The sequence below is a fragment of the Pogona vitticeps genome, chromosome 10, assembly GCF_051106095.1.
Source record: "Pogona vitticeps strain Pit_001003342236 chromosome 10, PviZW2.1, whole genome shotgun sequence".
Classification (NCBI taxonomy): Eukaryota; Metazoa; Chordata; class Lepidosauria; order Squamata; family Agamidae; genus Pogona; species Pogona vitticeps.
Genome location: NC_135792.1, coordinates 14,052,945 through 14,070,906, shown reverse-complemented (window position 1 = coordinate 14,070,906; position 17,962 = coordinate 14,052,945). Strand labels below are relative to the sequence as shown.

The window sequence follows — 17,962 nt, the reverse complement described above, 5'->3', positions numbered from 1 at the left end:
GGTATAAAAGCCTATTTGGATGCACAAAACCAGTTGCACTGCAATTTAGCTCATGGTCTCAAAATTACCCACATGGCATAAGCTCAGGCTTAAAATAGATAACTTTGGCCAAAAATGGACAATCATCTAATCTGTCATTGTAGCAACTAGTGAAGCTACTACTTATGTTTGCAACATAACTCAGGCCTTAGACCTTCAGAGCAAATACACATCTTGTAGGCTCCACAAGGAAGCTACTTCAAATTTATCCCAAGGGTACATGAGTTAGCCTCACTGAACAAACAGGGACATTTCGTTATGTGTTACTGAAGATCTGGGAAAGTAACCTTAATGCTACCACCCAAGAAGGGAACCCTTCAATCAGAACATCTTGTGGCAGCTTTATTGGGCGTCCTTCCCAAGGAGTATGAATTGTATCTTTCCTCTTCCATTACAAAGCCAACCCGATGCAATGTGCACTGCACATATTTATCACAGTTAACAAATTTGAATCATGTTCACCCATCACTACCTGTTTTCTTGAGATCTAAGTGGATAGATACCTTAGAGGGTTTTTTTAAAAGCCCATCATGCAAAACCAATGTTAACAGCTGTGACTTCCTGAAGACAAGACAGATGTCATTAATACCAACAAGAAATATATGTGCATTAAGTAACCGTAAAATACATACATATTTCAGGGGCATCCAAAAGCTCCCTGGATGTAACAAAAAACAACAAATATGCTACAAACCTACAAGGCTGCCTGGCAGCTATGCTATCCCCCTGCCCCAGTTTACTGATTAGCTTTTATCCAGCAACAAGGAAGATAGCTTTTGCTATGTTAGTAATATACAAAATACAAGATTAAAGACTCATACAAGCATCTTACATTCTTTCTATTGTGTAAGTTATGCAAGCTATGACCTGAAATGCCCCTAAAAAGAAAGCATAGAATGTTTGGAGCAATGAACAGCAAGTAGCATGCCTTACAATTCATGCCTTTCGTTCTCACAGCTATGTTTCTGCCATAAATACTGCTCCACTACTACTGAAAGGGCTAATAAAAATGTGCACAACACAAAAAGTCAAAATTATAGATGTAGCACACAAGAAATTGAGATTTAGGGGAGTTGTTAATTCTTTAATGGCATTCAAAAAGACTTAACAATCCTTTTATACACATATTCAAAACAGACTTTTAAAGTTAGAAAGGATACTTCCGGCAGGACTTGTACTCCTTTGGCTCTTTTTCAAAGAGACAGAGTATGTCATTGCTATAGCTAATTCTCTGTTTTTCAATGATAGCTATAGCATAGTGTTTAACACAGTCTTACTCTCTGGCAGGAGGTCTACCTGTCCTTATAGTTCCAAGTTAATGTCAGATCAGTACAGAACAAAATACAGATACAACACAAAAAGGGCTAAAATAAATCCCTTCTTACACTACTCATGAGGTGTCAACCCACAAGTGTTTTTCATCAAGAACGAAACCCAATTATTTTTTGAAAAGGGGTCAAAGCAATATCATTCATAAACAGGAGTACAAGCATCATTGTACCCCTGCATTATTTTTATCTTTGGGGTCAACACACTCAGATTACATTGCACATGTGAAGAACGTATGGATCTGCTGAGCCAGAGTGCGTCCAACGACTTCTTCAAGCTCTGGGATAGAGGCGTTACAAAGCTGATAGATGTTCCCAAATTGTTTGAGGAGAAGCAAGGCCTTCGTTTTCCCAACTCCAGGAATCTGCTGAACTGTTTCGAACAAAGAAGCCTCTAAGAGTGTGGGACTTCTCTTATTCAGGAAGGGGTTACTGGCTCCATCTTTCATCTGCTCGTGCACCTAAAACAAAGAACAAAGTGTGCTCTGAGCACCCTCTGCTGGTTTTTCTTCAGAGTCATATATATTCATATGCATTACTTTGCTATTAAACCAAAGCTGGTCTGCTACAGCAGTTGGCTTTGTAAGAAAATAAAAGTGCCAACTTGAATTAAATAATTGGTCTATCTAGCTCAGTATTGTTTGCATCAGAACTGGGGACATTTGGGCTTCCAGACGTTACTGGACTCCAGTTTTCCATCATCATCAAGTAATGTGGCCAATGGGCAGGGATGATGGAAGTTAAAAGTCCAACAACATCTGAAGGATCACTGCTTCCCCACCTTTCACAAACACTGCTTGACTCTCTAGAATTTCAGGCAGAAGTCTCTTCTGGCCCTAGGTAGAGTTGCCGAAAATTGAACTAGTGCCTTCTGGAAAAGTTACTTTTTTGAACTACAACTCCCACAGCCAGCACAGCCACTGGCCAAGTTATCTTGGAATTCTGAGAGTTATAGTCTGCCTGAGAAACAACTATTCCAAGATCTGTGCAAAACGGTTTACCTCTCTCTCTGTGTGTGTTATGTGCCATCATCAAATTGCAGCAATCCTCTAGCAGGGTTTTCAAGGTATGTGAGATATTTAAGGAGTGGTTTTTATGAGTGCCACTTCCACCAGTAAGTTTCTATGGCCAAGTCTCTGACTTCAACTCCATCACTCTGCTGAACTGCTGGATCACTCAGGGGCCTAGATATGGGTTGGGGGTTCAATTCCCTACTGTGCCTCCTTGACAGCACTGAACTCGATGATCTATAAGGTCTCTTCCAGTTCTGCAGTTCTAAGACTATTAATTATTTATCCACTACACCACAATGGCAGCTTCATATGTATCTGAGTGCTCATAATGTAATACAATATAATGGCAAGAGTGACCCATAATCTTTCCTTTTAGCCTCTGCTACTGAAATGTGCACAATAAATAACAATCATATGCCATCAAATCAATTCTGACTTATGGCAACCCTTTTCAGGGTTTTCCGGGTAGAAGATACTTTGAAGTCCCTTCATCTGGGGACTCCCTGGGACTGTGCAGCTTTTGCCCAAGACCACACAGGCTGGCTCTACTTGCAGAAGGCATGGTGGGGAATGGAACCTCCATCCTCAGCCTCTGCAGCCAGATACCTAAAACACTGAGCTACTGATAAGACCTTTTCCCACTAATTTGTCCTTCTTGTCTTAAAGCTTTCTCACTATATCTTGTGAAGATAAAATGGGATTCTTTGACTAGTTGTTCTTCCTGTTTCATCTTCCATGCTTTTTGTCATTGCTGGCATAAACTTTTCATTGCAAGTCAAAGAGGATGGGGGTACCCCATATACCTAGGGACCTCCACTGACAATAAGGAAAAATTACTACAAGCTCCTTAAGAATAATGCATACTTTCTGGAACCAAATTCAACAATAGAAACTCAACATTAAAGTTATCAAAATCAAACACTTATCTACTTAACTTAGTCCATTTTGCTCCCATGTCTCATATTACATTTCTCTGTTTCCTGCATTTATTTTTCAAATAATAGCACAATTTTAGAAGGTACTTACTAACTGGATAATAAATTGTGCTGCTTCTCCTTGGTTGGCCACTGGAATCAGTGTCATACCAAGTTCCAGGACAACAAATTTCTGCACTGCTGGGAAATACTGGTTACTTATTTGGGTTTTTTCAACTATTATAATTCCTTGAAGATTGCATACCTTGAACAATGAAGAAAAATCAGTTGGAGTAAAAATCTGAATAGTATTTCTGAAGTGACAGACAAAATTATACAACAAAGCTAATAAAACTAGATACTATAGTGGGTGGATAACATATTTATCAGACCCCTACAATTCCAAAAATAGGTCTGCTTTTGAATCCTGTGTGACTCTTCATCAGGTTGAATATTGCAGAGCTTGGATTCTCCATGATTTGGGGACTTTTCTGTTCCTTTTGCCCCCATGATCTACAATGTCCAAGAGTCCTGAAAAATGTGAGAACTTGTGAAGCGCACATATTTCAGTAGTCTAATATCAGCATTATGCATGCTTGTGCACATGCAATGACCATATCTGCAGACATTTGCATGCAACTAAACAGGAATACAGAGGAGAAAATGCAAATGATACAAAGACGCTACACAACTCCATCATGAGGAAGAAAAATTTATCCAGGAATAAGCAACTGATAATGGTGTTGTGGATTTCAGAGAACAAGCCTATATTTCATCTTCTGGTTAAAAATTAGAACCTACTGGACTCTTGTCTTGAATCATATCCAATTACATTTCTAACTTATTCTAACACTATCTCTCTTAAAATGTATACAGCTGCCCCTTTTGTTCTGATCTTGCTCATTTGCTCAAGATAAAGATGGACATACGAAGAGTCACATTATGTAGCTCTTTCTTTAGTAAGAGCCATGCTGGGTCAGCCTAAATGCCGGTCCTTTCTAGGATTCTCTTCATGCAGTGGCTAATCAAATGTCTGCAAGAAATTCACAAACTTTAAGCAAGTAAAACCTTTCTGGATATGGAAATATATCAACTGCTAAATCTCAATGAAGGCAATGGTACAAGACCACATGTCTAAGAAATGAAAGAAAAAGTAAAATACAGTAATTCTGCCATGAGGGGAGAAATACACAAAACGTTTTAATTAAAGTTAGGTAAAGATAAAAATTGTATTAAAAGTTTTTTCCCCAGTTGTTACTGTGACAAACCCAGACCTACTGGGATCTGCCACACGTTAACTAAGCTGCCACCAACCATTCCCTATAAGAAGTCACACAGACCAGGGATGGATTTTTAAACAAATAAAAGAGTAAGGTTTATTTAAAATAACACACAGGGAAAATCAAATGATCAGGTGAATAAGATAAAGTAACGTGGCTTATTCTCATTCATACATGCATACAGTTTGGTTCACACAGAACCCTTAACTTGAAGCACAGACCCTGAACCTATCAGTTCTGGCTAACCAACAGACACCTGAACCTATCAGGTTGGTACTCTGACACACAGTAGTACCCTGTCTGACACACAGACTCCCACACCAGCTTCTTCTTCCCAGCTGCTGCTTCGTCACATCCCAGCGTCTCCTCCTAGCATCTCCACACACGCTCCACATATATATACAGTACAGCCCCTCCTCCTGATGTCCCGCCTTCCACTCCCCATAGGATGGAACTTTCCCTCCAAACCCATGACAGACAGGTAACATCAGTGCTGTATGTAACACCTCCCCTCTTTATAAGTTGTTTTGTAGGGGGAAAGCTAAGGTGCTTTTTCCCAAAAAACAACCTGGATAAAACACACAAAACAGTTATACATACAATATACCATACCTACTTATACTTACATTCTAAGTTAACCATATCAATTAGGCATTTAAACATTTACCATATACATTACATCAATTTACCTTTATTCATACAAACCAAATTCAAAAAACAGGTACATTTAACTTTTTGTCATCAATATTTATATACATAGTCCATGTTTCTTTCGCCGTCTTCATTCTTCAGGTCTTCTTGACAAGGCGTCAGCAACACAGTTCACTGACCCTCTGACCACCTTCACTTCAAAGTCATAGTCCTGTAGGTTTAAAGCCCACCTCATAAGTTTGCTATTGTGGGTTTTCATTGTCTTTAACCATTGCAGTGGTGAATGGTCAGTGCACAGAACAAAATGTCTTCCCCAGATGTAAGGCTTGGCCTTCTGGATCGCGTAGACTATGGCCAAACACTCCTTCTCCACGGTTGCCAAATGTCTCTCACCTTTTTGAAGTTTCCTACTCAGGTAGGACACTGGATGCTGGTCACCATTCTCATCCTCCTGGCACAGAACTGCTCCTACCCCGCTGTTAGACGCATCGGTGTAGATGATGAACTCCCGGTCGAAGTCTGGAGCACGCAGCACTGGATAGTTGATTAGCGCCTGCTTCAACCTCTGGAATGCCTCCTCACAGTCGCTGGTCCACGGGATGCGGTCATCAGCCGTCTTCCTCGTCAGATCGGTCAGCGGAGCCGCAATCTCGCTAAACCTCGGGATGAACTTTCTGTAGTAGCCCACCAACCCAAGAAATGATTTGACTTTGTTCTTGGTGTTGGGTCTGGGCCAATCACGAACAGCTTCTATTTTGGCCTCCAGGGGTTTTATCACTCCTCCCCCTACCATGTGACCCAAGTATTTTATTTCTGGGCTACCCAGCTGACACTTGCTGGCCTTTACTGTTAGCCCTGCTGCACTTAACCTCTGCAGCACTAATTCCAGGTGTATCAGGTGATCTTCCCAGGTATTACTGAAGATCCCTATGTCGTCAATGTAGGCCACTGTAAAGTCACTGAGCCCTGCCAAGGTCTGGTCCATCAGCCTTTGGAATGTGGCTGGTGCATTTCTGAGACCAAAGCTCAGGACTCGAAACTCATAGAGACCAAAAGGGCTGCAAAAGGCAGTCTTTTCTTGATCCCTGGGATCAATTCTTAATTGCCAATATCCCTTTACCAGGTCCAATGATGAGATGAACCGACAACCCCCTATGGTTTCAATCAGGTTGTCTAGCCTGGGCATTGGGTAGGCATCAGGAGTGGTTACACGGTTTAATTTCCTGTAATCGACACAAAACCTAATGCTCCCATCAGGCTTGTCCACAAGGACTATCGGAGAGGACCAAGGACTAGAAGAGGGGACGATTATGTTCTCCCTAAGCATCTCGTCCAGCTCCTTCCGCACCTTGTCCCTATAGGGTCCCGTTACTCGGTATGGGGATACTGCCTGCGGGGGTGCATCCCCTGTGTGGATCCGATGCATCACTCCCTTCACTATCCCCGGCTTGTTGGAAAACACCTGTTGATATTTACTAAGCAGCATTTTTAGTTCTTGCTGCTGGTCTTGGGTGAGTGCAGGACTGATCTTTACCTCCTCTGGGTTGTATTTTACTTCCCCTCTACCCTCCCAGAAGGGTAATTCAGCTTCCTCACTCTCAGCTGCTTTTATCGCAAATAAAACCCTCTGTTCCCCTCTGTAGTAGGGTTTTAGGGCATTAACATGAACCACCCTCCTTGCTTGGTTCTCCTCCTGCTGTGTTTTGTTCACCCCTAAGTGTGCAGCAAACATGTCAGAGTGCCCCCTTTGTAAGATCATGGGGCGATACTTTTCAGGTACCACCAGCTGACTTCGGATCCCATCTCCCCCTTTTGAGATATTCCTCAGGGTCTCTCTATACAAAATCCCCTTTTTCTCTAGAAATCTCACTGGGGTTTCAGGTGTTAGCTGGGCGTCAGTCACCTGTTCAAAACACTTTTGGAGAGTGGCGTCTGCCTTTTGCTCTTGTCCAAATCTGCTGTCTGTGGTTAAGGTTTCCACCACAGCTTCTGAACTCCCCTCTGCTTCCGTCTCTGGCTCATCATTACCCCCCTGAACTGTCCCCGTGGTGGCTTGTGAGCGTGTAATCACTAGCACCCGTTTCACATGTTCAGCCAGGTCATTTCCCACGAGCACGGCTGCTGGCAGAGTCGATGAAATCGCTAGCCGCCAAACTCCCCTCCAGCCTTGAAAGTTCACAGGTACCTCCGCGACTGGCAGAGAGATTACCTGCCCCTCAATCCCTGCCACCTTCATGCTCTCATTTGGGATTACATACTCCCTAGGAATAATATCTGGATGGCACAGGGTCACCTGGGAACAAGTGTCCCTTAACCCCCGATACTGATGGTCAAGTATTCCTACGTCCACCCCTGCTGTTTCAAACAACTGAGAATCTGTTCTCACCAACAGGCAGCGCCTGACCTCTACAAGAGGACCATTTTCCTCAGCCTGATCAGCAGATGTAGCTGTTCCAGATTGAGTAGCCATGGCAACAGGCTCCCTCAGTGACAATGAGTCTTGCTCTTTCTGGACACAGAACACAGCTTTTGGCTTGGTTCCACTCGAATCCTGAGGCACCATTCCTTTTAGCTGCTTTAATTTCTCACACTCTGAGATTAGATGGCCCTTTCCCTGACAGAAATAACATTTTCTGGTGTATTTTGATTCTCTCTCATCTTGTTTTGGTTTTCCCTCCAAAATCTGAGGTCTTAATTTCATGTCTGAGGGCTTCCCTTCACCATGGGCCCCTCCCCCTTGCTGGCTTTTCCCTGGTCCCTGAGAGTACTTGCTGTAGGTTTCTTTAGGTTTCCCCATCGCTTTCCCCTCACCCAAGGGCTTTCTTATTTGGGAAATAAAATCTGCAATCTCGGCGGCTTCTGCCACAGATTTTGGTTTCCTTTCCCTCACCTGGAATTTCAGTTCCCCATGCAGGACTGAATAGAACTGTTCCAGCGCTATCAAGTCTTTAAGCTGCTGAAAGGTCTCTGTCCCCTCCTGAGATAGCCATTTCTCAAGCAGCCTCACCAATTGGGCCCCCACTTGGGTAAAAGTCTGCTCTGGTTTCTTTGTGAGGGACCTGAATCTTTGCCTCAGCTGTTCCGCATTTATCCCATGTCTTGCAAACACCAGTTTTTTAAACTCTGCAAAATCTTTCATCAGTTCCTCAGGCATCTCGGCATAGACTTCGGCCAGGCTACCACTGATTAAAGATCGCATGATGGTCATCTTCTCAGTTTCCCTCACTGAGAAGTCCACAAACGCTCTTTCCACTAAGGAAAAGAACACCTCAGGACAATCTCCCTTGTGGTACACAGGGAATTTCTTCAGGTCAGCTTTAGACAATTGGCCTCCCTCAGAATCCCTATTGTTATTATTGTTCTGGTTCATCAGTTCCAATTTTTTTAATTCAAACGCCATTTTCTCTCTCTGCAATTCCAATTCAATTCTCTGTCTCTCTATTTCAAATTGCCTTTGTTTCTCTCTTTCCCTTTCCTCCATTTCAAATTGCCTTTCCCTTTCTTCCCTTCTTTCTCTCTCTAATCTTTCCTCCATTTCCCTCACCCTCAGTTCATGCTGTTGGGCTATGAGTAATTTTCTGAGCTCTGGGTTCTGTTCTCCCGTGCTGTCACCTTGCACTGAGCCAAATTCATCCTCAGAACCTTGGTCAACCTGGGGGTCTTTCACTTCACCCATTTCTGCCATCTGGCTTCGAGTCAAGGGCATAATCCCCCCCCCCAGAACAAGCTGCTTTAAAAAGTCAAGCCTCAAAATAAAACGACCACTTTTTTTTTTCTCCTTTTGCCTCAGAACCAGCTTTCCCTATAGATTGCTGCTGTCCTTCAGCACTACTTGCAACTGTAGCGAGTTAGAGCCTACCCCCCTCTGCTGGGCCTCTCAGCAGGCAGGCTAAATCACTTCTACTTTACAGTTTTGCCTCAGCTTTTTTCCCGCCAAAAACAGGCTGCCTCAGAGCACCCTCATCTAGTCTCCCCAGTTGGCACGTTCTTCCACTAGCGCACCTCCCCCTGAGGTACACCTAGAAGATTACCTACGCGCCTCAGATTGTCCCTGACTAGACCCCCCTTGCTCTGGGCACACGTGCCAAGGCTTTGCTGGACCACTGGACAACTGGACCAGTCGTATCCCACACGCTGGACACCAATCAATGTGACAAACCCAGACCTACTGGGATCTGCCACACGTTAACTAAGCTGCCACCAACCATTCCCTATAAGAAGTCACACAGACCAGGGATGGATTTTTAAACAAATAAAAGAGTAAGGTTTATTTAAAATAACACACAGGGAAAATCAAATGATCAGGTGAATAAGATAAAGTAACGTGGCTTATTCTCATTCATACATGCATACAGTTTGGTTCACACAGAACCCTTAACTTGAAGCACAGACCCTGAACCTATCAGTTCTGGCTAACCAACAGACACCTGAACCTATCAGGTTGGTACTCTGACACACAGTAGTACCCTGTCTGACACACAGACTCCCACACCAGCTTCTTCTTCCCAGCTGCTGCTTCGTCACATCCCAGCGTCTCCTCCTAGCATCTCCACACACGCTCCACATATATATACAGTACAGCCCCTCCTCCTGATGTCCCGCCTTCCACTCCCCATAGGATGGAACTTTCCCTCCAAACCCATGACAGACAGGTAACATCAGTGCTGTATGTAACAGTTACTATTTACTATTGCTATTTATATACTGTTAAAGTAGACTAAAGTTACCATATTTTTCCATGTATACCCCCCCCCACTTTTCTAATCCAAAATTAAGAAATCCAAGTGGGGCTTAGCAAGTGCAGGGGGAAAGGGATCAAAGCGCTGCAGGATCACTTTGATCCCTGCTTTCCCCTCCACTTGTTTTTGTTCTCTCCTCAGCTTACTTCTGTGTATAAGATGACCCCCAATTTTAGTCTAAAGATTTTAGACAAAAGTATAGTCTTATACATGGAAAATATGGTAATTGTTAGTCCCAACTAAAGTGAACTAATGACTAAATGAGACATTTTATGTCCCATTGATTTGAAGGGTTTACTCTAGTTGGAATTAACAATTCAGCAAACTGCACGTGGTTCTCTGCACAAGACATGTTTCTTGCCAATGTGAGCTATTCTACAAATGAAGAGATGAGCTAACATTTACTTTAGGAAGCACTTACATTTCTAAATTGAACAAGTCTTCTTTTGAAGCCATTTCCCGCAACCATATCTGCTTCAGAAATATAAAGGATACACGATCTATTTGAAAGGTGGAAGTCCACAATTCCCAATCCATCTTCTAAAATCAGATTAACTTTCCCTTGACACAAGAGAAACAAGTTCATAGTAGAGTACAGTATAATAGAAGGTGACCTAGTATCATTTAAATAGGAGGGTTTGTTCTTGACTGGTTTTGCTAAGGGAACAAACTAGAGCTGGGATCCTGTCCCCTGTCAAGGGACGTAAGAAACCAGTGGTGGAATGAATCTACATGGTTGTTTAGCTGCTGGTGCTACACGTGGTCACAGCTCAGTGGTCCTTCATGACAAGCCAGGGCTCCTGTGGTCTTGCAATTGTTTAACACTGTCTGAAAATCAAATTCTAAACATTCTGTCCAAGAGTTCCTTTGATTTTTATATGATTTACTTCCAAGAGTGTTTAGGACTACACTTCTACACATGTGCATATAAATGGATATGTCTGACTTTAAAATTTGGCTTATAATTATTGTTTTCATTATTACATATATAACTTGTATTCAAAACTGCCTACGCTGGTAATGAAAATCCAGAGCAATTAAGCATTATATCCATTTCAAATACAACAGGAAACAGAATTTGATCTTCCAAACACATTACCTAATTAATTCAATCAGAAGCAATGTGTTAAGAGTAAAAGTTCACAATGGCTGAAACCCTGCTCATGTAAGTTACACAGCTTAGGATTGATGATTTTTTTAAAAAAAATATAAACATTTCCTACTTCTGTTCTGAAGCACCCATGGCTTCTGTGTCACGCCTTTGGGAGTCTGTGGCAGCCATGGGTAAAGTCTTTAATACTAAAAATCAGTAAAATCATCTCACTGGCAGCAGTTTACAGTAATTAAAGACTTCTCCCCCTGCCATAGCCCCCATTGGTTCTTAGTGACAGATTAGATGGGAGCAATGGATGCCTCAGAACAAAAGAATTTTTTAATTAAAAAAATCCTAGCTGATGGTATCATCACCCTGGTGCAGCATGACTAATACATACAAAATATCAGTCATCAAATATTTTATGAAAAAATAATGAAGTCAAAAAAACCCTTGTGGCATAAAATGGCAACAGTTCATATCCTTAAACTGTCACTCATATTGTAAGCATAATTCAATTATTGAAAAAACCCTCTGGTTTATGAATGCATGGTGTAACTTTCTGAATGGCAGTGGTGCTGGGGGACTCCTGTTCGACATCTTGACCTTTAGCCTATGGAGTGTCTCAGAGTTCCACGATTCCCCGTACTATTTCACATATACATGAAAAACCTGAAAAAAGCCATCCAGAATTGTGTGGTCTGGTACCACCAGGGTGCTGATGACATCCAACTCCATCTGCTTTTAAGATCTTCCAGGAGGATTTTCTTTCAGTCTCATGCCCAGGTGTATGGTCACCCAGCCCCCCCCCCCCAGCCAATTCCACCCTAGAATTTACAGTACTCTCTTAGACAGTTGCAATCTTCCTTGGAAAAATAAACTTCGTCATTATCCAACAGTATTCTAGCATGAACACGAAATCAACTGAGTCAAATATTTACGAAATCAACTGAGTCAAATATTTTGACTCCAGCTTCCAAAATCCCCACCCAGCATAGCCAGTGGTAGGGATTTACAGATATTATAACTCCAATACATATGGTGAGCCAAAAGCCTCCCACTCCTAACTAATAAAGATAATATTAATCTCTGTGCCAATGACATGGCCATGAAATATCTCATAACTTCTTGACACACAGCATTTCTAAGGATGTTTCAAATCACATGATCATTGAGAGGTCATTGATGGACAAGCAAAATAAAGATGAATTGTATCTCCTTATGGGTATCCTTGAGAAAATTTCTGATTCTTTGAATGTGCTTTATAACGATTGGCAGGGAGAGGGGCTTGGTGGAAGGGCCTCATACAAATAACTCCCTCCTTTAGAATTTTATCAAGTTATAGAAAAAGCAGCAATTTCAGAGGATTTCAAGCTTTAAAAGGACAAATTAAGAAGTTTACTTTAGAACCATGAATGACTTGATTACTGTAAATATGGGGGGAAAGCGGCAAAAAGAGACTTTTTTCAAGTATGCAAATTTTTCTTGCCCCCCCCCAAAGGGCTGTAGCTGAAAGCTGCTTGCATTTGTACAGGGTAAAATAATGTTGTTGTTTTTTAAAATCACAATTCAGAAAGCCTTTGCCCAAACATACCCACATTTGGCACAGAGCAAGAGCAGACTTTCTGCTACATCCATGCCAAATTTGGTGCTCATCCGAGGTCCAGTTTTTACACATTAGAATGTTTTGTTTGGACTGCCAGCCTTGTTAGCAACACCTGGTAGAACATGTTTCTTTTAAGATGTGCCAATATATGACTCGGCTATTGTCCAGTCATAGTACTAAACATAGCTTGATTTTATAAAGGTTTTGGGGAAAATACATCAACAATTAAAGGGCTACTCTGGGTCTACCTTTGGTCTAGATGGGCGGGGTAGAAATCCAATTAGATAGATAGATAGATAGATAGATAGATAGATAGATAGATAGATAGATAGATAGATAGATAGATAGATAGATAGATAGATAGATAGATAGATAGAGTGAGTGGTGGCTCGCACAGCGATCACTCCGTTTTACAACAAAATTGCTTTGCGATGGACTTTTTGCCATCGCAAGAGCGATCACTTTGCGATAGCCCCTATGGGGAAAATTCGCTTTGCGATGATCTCAGGGAAGCGATCATCGCAAAACCCCCGTTTCTGGGATGATCGCAGGGAAGCAATCATTGCAAAGCCCTGCCGATCAGCTGGCCAAAAATGGGGGCTTTGCGATGATAGCTTCCCCGCGATCATTGCAAAGCCCCCATTTTCGCACAGCTGATCAGTGGTTCCAAAATGGCGGCCGCTGTTTTGCCTCGCTTTAGAGGCACCCAAAATTCCTATGGGCTTTTAAAAATCACTTAGCGATTAAATCACTTAGCGACATTTTTCCTGGAACGCCGCTGTAGGTAGGTAGATAGAATTGGAGGTAGCCATCTGAGGAATGGGAAAGATATCTTACTTCCTGCAGTATTCAGAAATGTTTGAAAGCAGCAAAATCCTGCATTTTTATAGGTATTCTATTCGAAGTACTGTATTTACCTTGTATTCCCTGAGTGATCTGGGAACCTTTCCATTTCTCGTTGCCAATCACATGCCCATAAGGGACATTTACCGCTCCAGCTCGAAGAGGGGTGGTTTCATTTGGCATCACCAAACTTCTTTCACAATGTGAACACTATTCATGGTAAGCACACACAGACAAAAATTGTTCTTCAGACACAAAACCAATTCTTCAGCTGACAGGTATGACTGTTAGAAAAAAAACCACCTCTTGCTAACAGGATGTTTTGTGGCTATTTTTTAAATTTGCAAGTTATCACACAGCAATATTACGGAAGGAAAGACTTCAACAATAGTTATTGAGTTAAAATCCCCACTGGACCATATAAACTCACTGGAGCAGTGATGGTAAGTGGTAAAACCACCGCTCAAATATTTCTCTTACATTTAAAATCCTATTAGGGTTGCTTTAAGTCTGATGAGACTTGATGGCACATACACTGCTCAAACACACTTTTGACTAGAAAATCTATGAAATTTTCCATGTGTGGTCCGGCCAACCTAGACTTTTGAAAGTAACCTCAGACTACATTAATCCAAATCCAACCTACATTTATTTGGAAATGTTCTGGGTTCAGAAGAATTCCAAAGCAAGTAGGCATATATGATTGCTGAATTTGCATTTTGAACTATACAGAACAACAAGGATAGGATCACAGCAACTAAGTTTTTATTCATTGGCAAGTCACGAGACCACTATAACCAACTTCTCCCTCACCTCTTTAAGCCTTTAAGTAGTGAACCAACCTCCTTTTTACCATTGAAACAATTTGTTGAGTGATGAGGGAGAAGAAATAAAAACCTATGTACTGTAGGTCGGTTGCCTATGCAACAAGATATACAGTAATCTCTTCAGTTCCTGGCTGTGGCTTGTCCTCACAGCCTCACAGTGATTTTGCCTAGTAGCATGAAGGCATCATGGCTTTAAGCCTTATTAGTTGCAGTAGGTCAGTCCAGTTATCCCAATGTTTTCTGATAAGGGCATAGGGATTCTACTATTTAGAAGAGGTTCTTTTGCTATTTTCCCCACCTCTCTTTAGATCCCTGGATCTTAATGCAGAGACAGTTTTGGTCACTCCAATGTCATCACTATGCTGATGACACACAGCTCTATCTGTCCTTTACATCTTCAGCAGTGAATGCTGTACAAACCTTGGAGTGCTGCCTGTCCTTGGTCATGGACTGGATGAGGCTAACAGACTGAAATTAAATCATGACAAGACAAAGATCTTGCTGCTGGTGGTGGTGGGGATCCTGCCTGGCTAGGGGGGTCGTTGCCTGGTCTGGATAGGGTTACTCTCTCCCTGAAAGACCAGATCTGCAATTTAGCTGTGCTGCCGGATCTGGCCCTTACTATATAGAAACAGATCATGGCCATGGCCAAGCCTGCCTTTTTCCTGCTTTTGGAAATTATGGTGTGAAGCTCTCTAGCCAATCATGTTATTTTGAAAATGAGGCACAAAATCTATGAAATAAATCCAGCTTTTATTTATTTATTTAATTTAAATGCCGCCCACTCTACCCAGAGGTCTCTGGGTGGCTTACAATAATTAAAATTCAATACAATAAAATGATTAAAATACAGTTAAAATACAATTAAAATACAATTAAAATTGTCATCATCAGGACCAACAGTTGTTATTTCAATTAAAAGCCTTCTGGAACAGGAAGGTTTTGACCTGGCGCCGAAATGTCATCAACGTCGGCGCCAGACGAATTTTGAAGTAGCCATCTTACTCTGTGAAAGCATTTCAGACAAAGAGAGAGACAGACAGGCAAAATCATTGTGATATCTTAAAGACTATCTGCTGAGTTTTAATGTGCAATTTCATGGATCATTTTAAATTCATCTGAGGAAGTACACTTGATCTATGAAAGCTCACGTTAAAATATAGCAGCTGATCTTTAAAATTCTGTCGCATTTTTACTTTTCTTTATTTGTCTAATATACTAAACCAGACATTCTCAACAGGGGGCATAGCACATGTGAAGGGGGCTATAGAGTGAAATCTGTGAGAAAGGGAGCCCCACGGGTTTGTGGGGGGCTCTGATAACTGAATCAATTAAATACCCAAGAAACCCTTTGCACAGGCTTTGTGATTTTCATAGTTTTCTTAGAACAGAGGCAAGTCTGCCTGCTACTTCCCAGTGACTGCTAATGCAGGCACCCTGTCTTTTTTTCATTTGAAACCCTGCCTGGTTGTGACTGGAAGCCAGCCATGATTGCAACCTGAGGCAAATCTGCCTACTGTCTTCCCAGCAACTGCTGACAAAGGCACCCTGCTTGTTTTTCATTGGAAGCCAGCCATGATGCAGCCTAACCTGCTGGGGCAATTCTGCCAGCTGCCCTCCCAGCAACTGCAGATGGAGGCACCCTGCCTGTTTTTATTAGAAGCCAGCCAGGAATGAAGCAAACCATCTATCTGCCAGCTACAGTACTTCTCTCAGGACTGTAATGGGTGTGCAGCTTAACTCGCTGACTGTGCTGGAGAAGAAAGAAGCAGGGCAGAAAAGCAAGATAGTTTTTACTTGTGTCTATTTGAAGTACAACCCACACAACTTGAGGCAGAAATTCAAGAGTTTGATTGATCTTCAGAGTGATTTAACTGGACAGTTACACACGCACAGTCAGCTGAATCAGTTTCAAAAATATTTTGGCTCAAGAGTGATTTGCTAAATAATTTCCAACACTGTGGGAGAAAGCCTCCCCTTTTTTAATTGCCATTCCCTCAGCATATTTGGTTGAGTGTGGATCCAGCAAGGTAGTTTCTTTGAAAAAAAAAATCCAGGGACAGAATTGATATTGCAGCAAGAGGTGACCTCCGACTGTCATTGTCTAATCTGGAGCCTGATATCATGAAACTTGCAGAAAAGCACCGAGTTCAAGGATCCCAGTACGCCTAACAGACACTCCATTTCATACAGCCTTTTAGAAAAAAATTGTCAAGCATGACGGAATGTCCATGTTTTCTTGAGGTTCAATAATAAATGATTTTTTTGTTCATCTGCATCCTTGTTGGACGGGGGGCGGGGCTGGAACCTGAGAAAAGGCGCCTGGGCCCTGGCGAAAACAAAAAGTTGAGAGGGGCTGTACTAAACAAATCTATTTCGCCTCTAAGGGGCCGCAATTCGCCCGATTTTTCTGCCACCCAAGTTTTCTACGGTAGCCCTCAAGCCCAAGATGAAGGGAAAGCACCCAAAGGCGACGCGTAACCACATCCACACGAGGGGGTTCCTTCACGTGAGGAGATCAGGAGAAAAGCCCCCCCTCCGGCTCAGGCGACACACGACATTCGCTGCTTACCCGCCGACGCCACTCCGGGCCCCGTCAAATCGCGCTCTTTCTACCGAAGACCCACCGCTTTCTGGGCCGCCCGTCGCTCCCCCGCCCCGGAAGCAGGCTCCGCTTCTTCAACCCGCGCGCTCCGGAAATGACGGACCTCCTTCACCGGCCAATAATAAGCCGAGGCTCAGAAAAGGGGCGGCGCAACGGGAGGATCGTAGGCGGGGCTTACTCGCCAGGAAGGCGGAGCGAGTAAGGCGAGCCGGGGCTCTCCAAGAGATCGAGGCTCTAGCCAATCGGATGGCGGCTTGTTCAAGGACGGTTGCGATGGGAGACGCGCCCTCCCTCGGTGGGGAGAGTCGTGGGGATTGTCAGCGCCCCTCGCCCCTCGCCCTCGAAGGCTGCCGCGGCCTTCGACTTTCTCGCCCGGTTTCATGGCGTTCTATTTGAGGAGAGGCCGAAGAGGCCAGTTTGTGAGTATCCGCCCCGATGAGTGAGTTGGGGTGGGACGCGCGGGGGGGGGAAGTGAGACTGAGCGGGGGGGGCGAGGGTGGGAGAGGGGCCTTCCGGTGGAGGGTGGCTTTGGTCGCCATGGCGACTAGGTAACGCGTCCGTGCCCGCCTTCCCTCTTCGGGCTGGGCGAGCGGAAGGAGATTTTGTTGGGAAAGTAGAACAGGCAGTTAAAAACAAAAGCAGTTAAAAATTATGAGAGGAAGTGTTTGGCATCTGAAAGCAGAATGAAACAAAACAGCAACAGGATCTTCTCTGCTTTGCCAAGTTCCGTCGTCGCGATCTTAGAGAACTGCAGAGCTGGAAGGGACCCCGCGGGAAACATCCTCCAGGCCAGCCCCTGTTAAGGAGACCCAGTGGGGAACCGAACCACCGAGCTGTCTTGCCAGGCCCTGCGTAGTCTTTGTGAAATCTGGAGCTGGAAAGGTGTTTGGTACCACAGTGAGGTTGTGCCCTTGTGTTCTGCTCTGTGTGCAGGCGTACCCAAGAGTAAGGTTTGCTGAATACAGGGCAGGCTGGCATCTGAGGTGATAAGGCCTTATTGGTAGGTCCAGAAATTTCCAAGGCA

General features: G+C 43.3%; 2 protein-coding genes and 1 long non-coding RNA gene across 14 annotated transcripts in view; 2 read left to right on the top strand and 1 right to left on the bottom strand.

Annotated features, from left to right (window-relative positions):
* Nucleotides 1–1,102: 1,102 nt before the first annotated feature.
* Nucleotides 1,103–17,043, bottom strand: FAAP24 (FA core complex associated protein 24). 4 transcript variants are annotated; one of them, XM_020815958.3, is made up of 5 exons: nucleotides 16,906–17,043; nucleotides 13,581–13,716; nucleotides 10,386–10,525; nucleotides 3,407–3,559; nucleotides 1,103–1,828 (listed from the first exon to the last, which is right to left on the bottom strand). In XM_020815958.3, the coding sequence occupies exons 2-5, from the start codon at nucleotides 13,687–13,689 to the stop codon at nucleotides 1,580–1,582; spliced, it is 651 nt and encodes a 216-aa protein (XP_020671617.2). In that variant the 5' UTR covers nucleotides 13,690–13,716; nucleotides 16,906–17,043; the 3' UTR covers nucleotides 1,103–1,579. The 4 variants fall into 4 exon arrangements, with proteins under 4 accessions (XP_020671617.2, XP_020671619.2, XP_078236482.1 ...); XM_020815960.3 differs by having other exon boundaries at nucleotides 10,386–10,438; XM_078380356.1 differs by having other exon boundaries at nucleotides 10,386–10,435.
* Nucleotides 9,836–17,962, top strand: part of LOC144584358 (uncharacterized) — a 131,609-nt gene continuing 123,482 nt past the window's right edge. The window contains exon 1 of the long non-coding RNA XR_013538555.1: nucleotides 9,836–9,901. This is a non-coding gene — a long non-coding RNA (uncharacterized LOC144584358). The remainder of the gene's footprint in view (nucleotides 9,902–17,962) is intronic.
* Nucleotides 17,152–17,962, top strand: part of CEP89 (centrosomal protein 89) — a 93,723-nt gene continuing 92,912 nt past the window's right edge. For 3 of the 9 annotated variants that reach the window (XM_078380354.1, XM_072980683.2, XM_072980682.2), the window contains exon 1: nucleotides 17,198–17,357. In XM_078380354.1, coding sequence (XP_078236480.1) covers nucleotides 17,319–17,357 — 39 coding nt within the window. In that variant the 5' untranslated portion in view covers nucleotides 17,198–17,318. Of the gene's footprint in view, nucleotides 17,358–17,512; nucleotides 17,841–17,962 lie in introns of those variants that run through there. The other 6 variants (XM_078380352.1, XM_072980681.2, XM_072980676.2 and 3 more) reach the window with 5 other exon arrangements.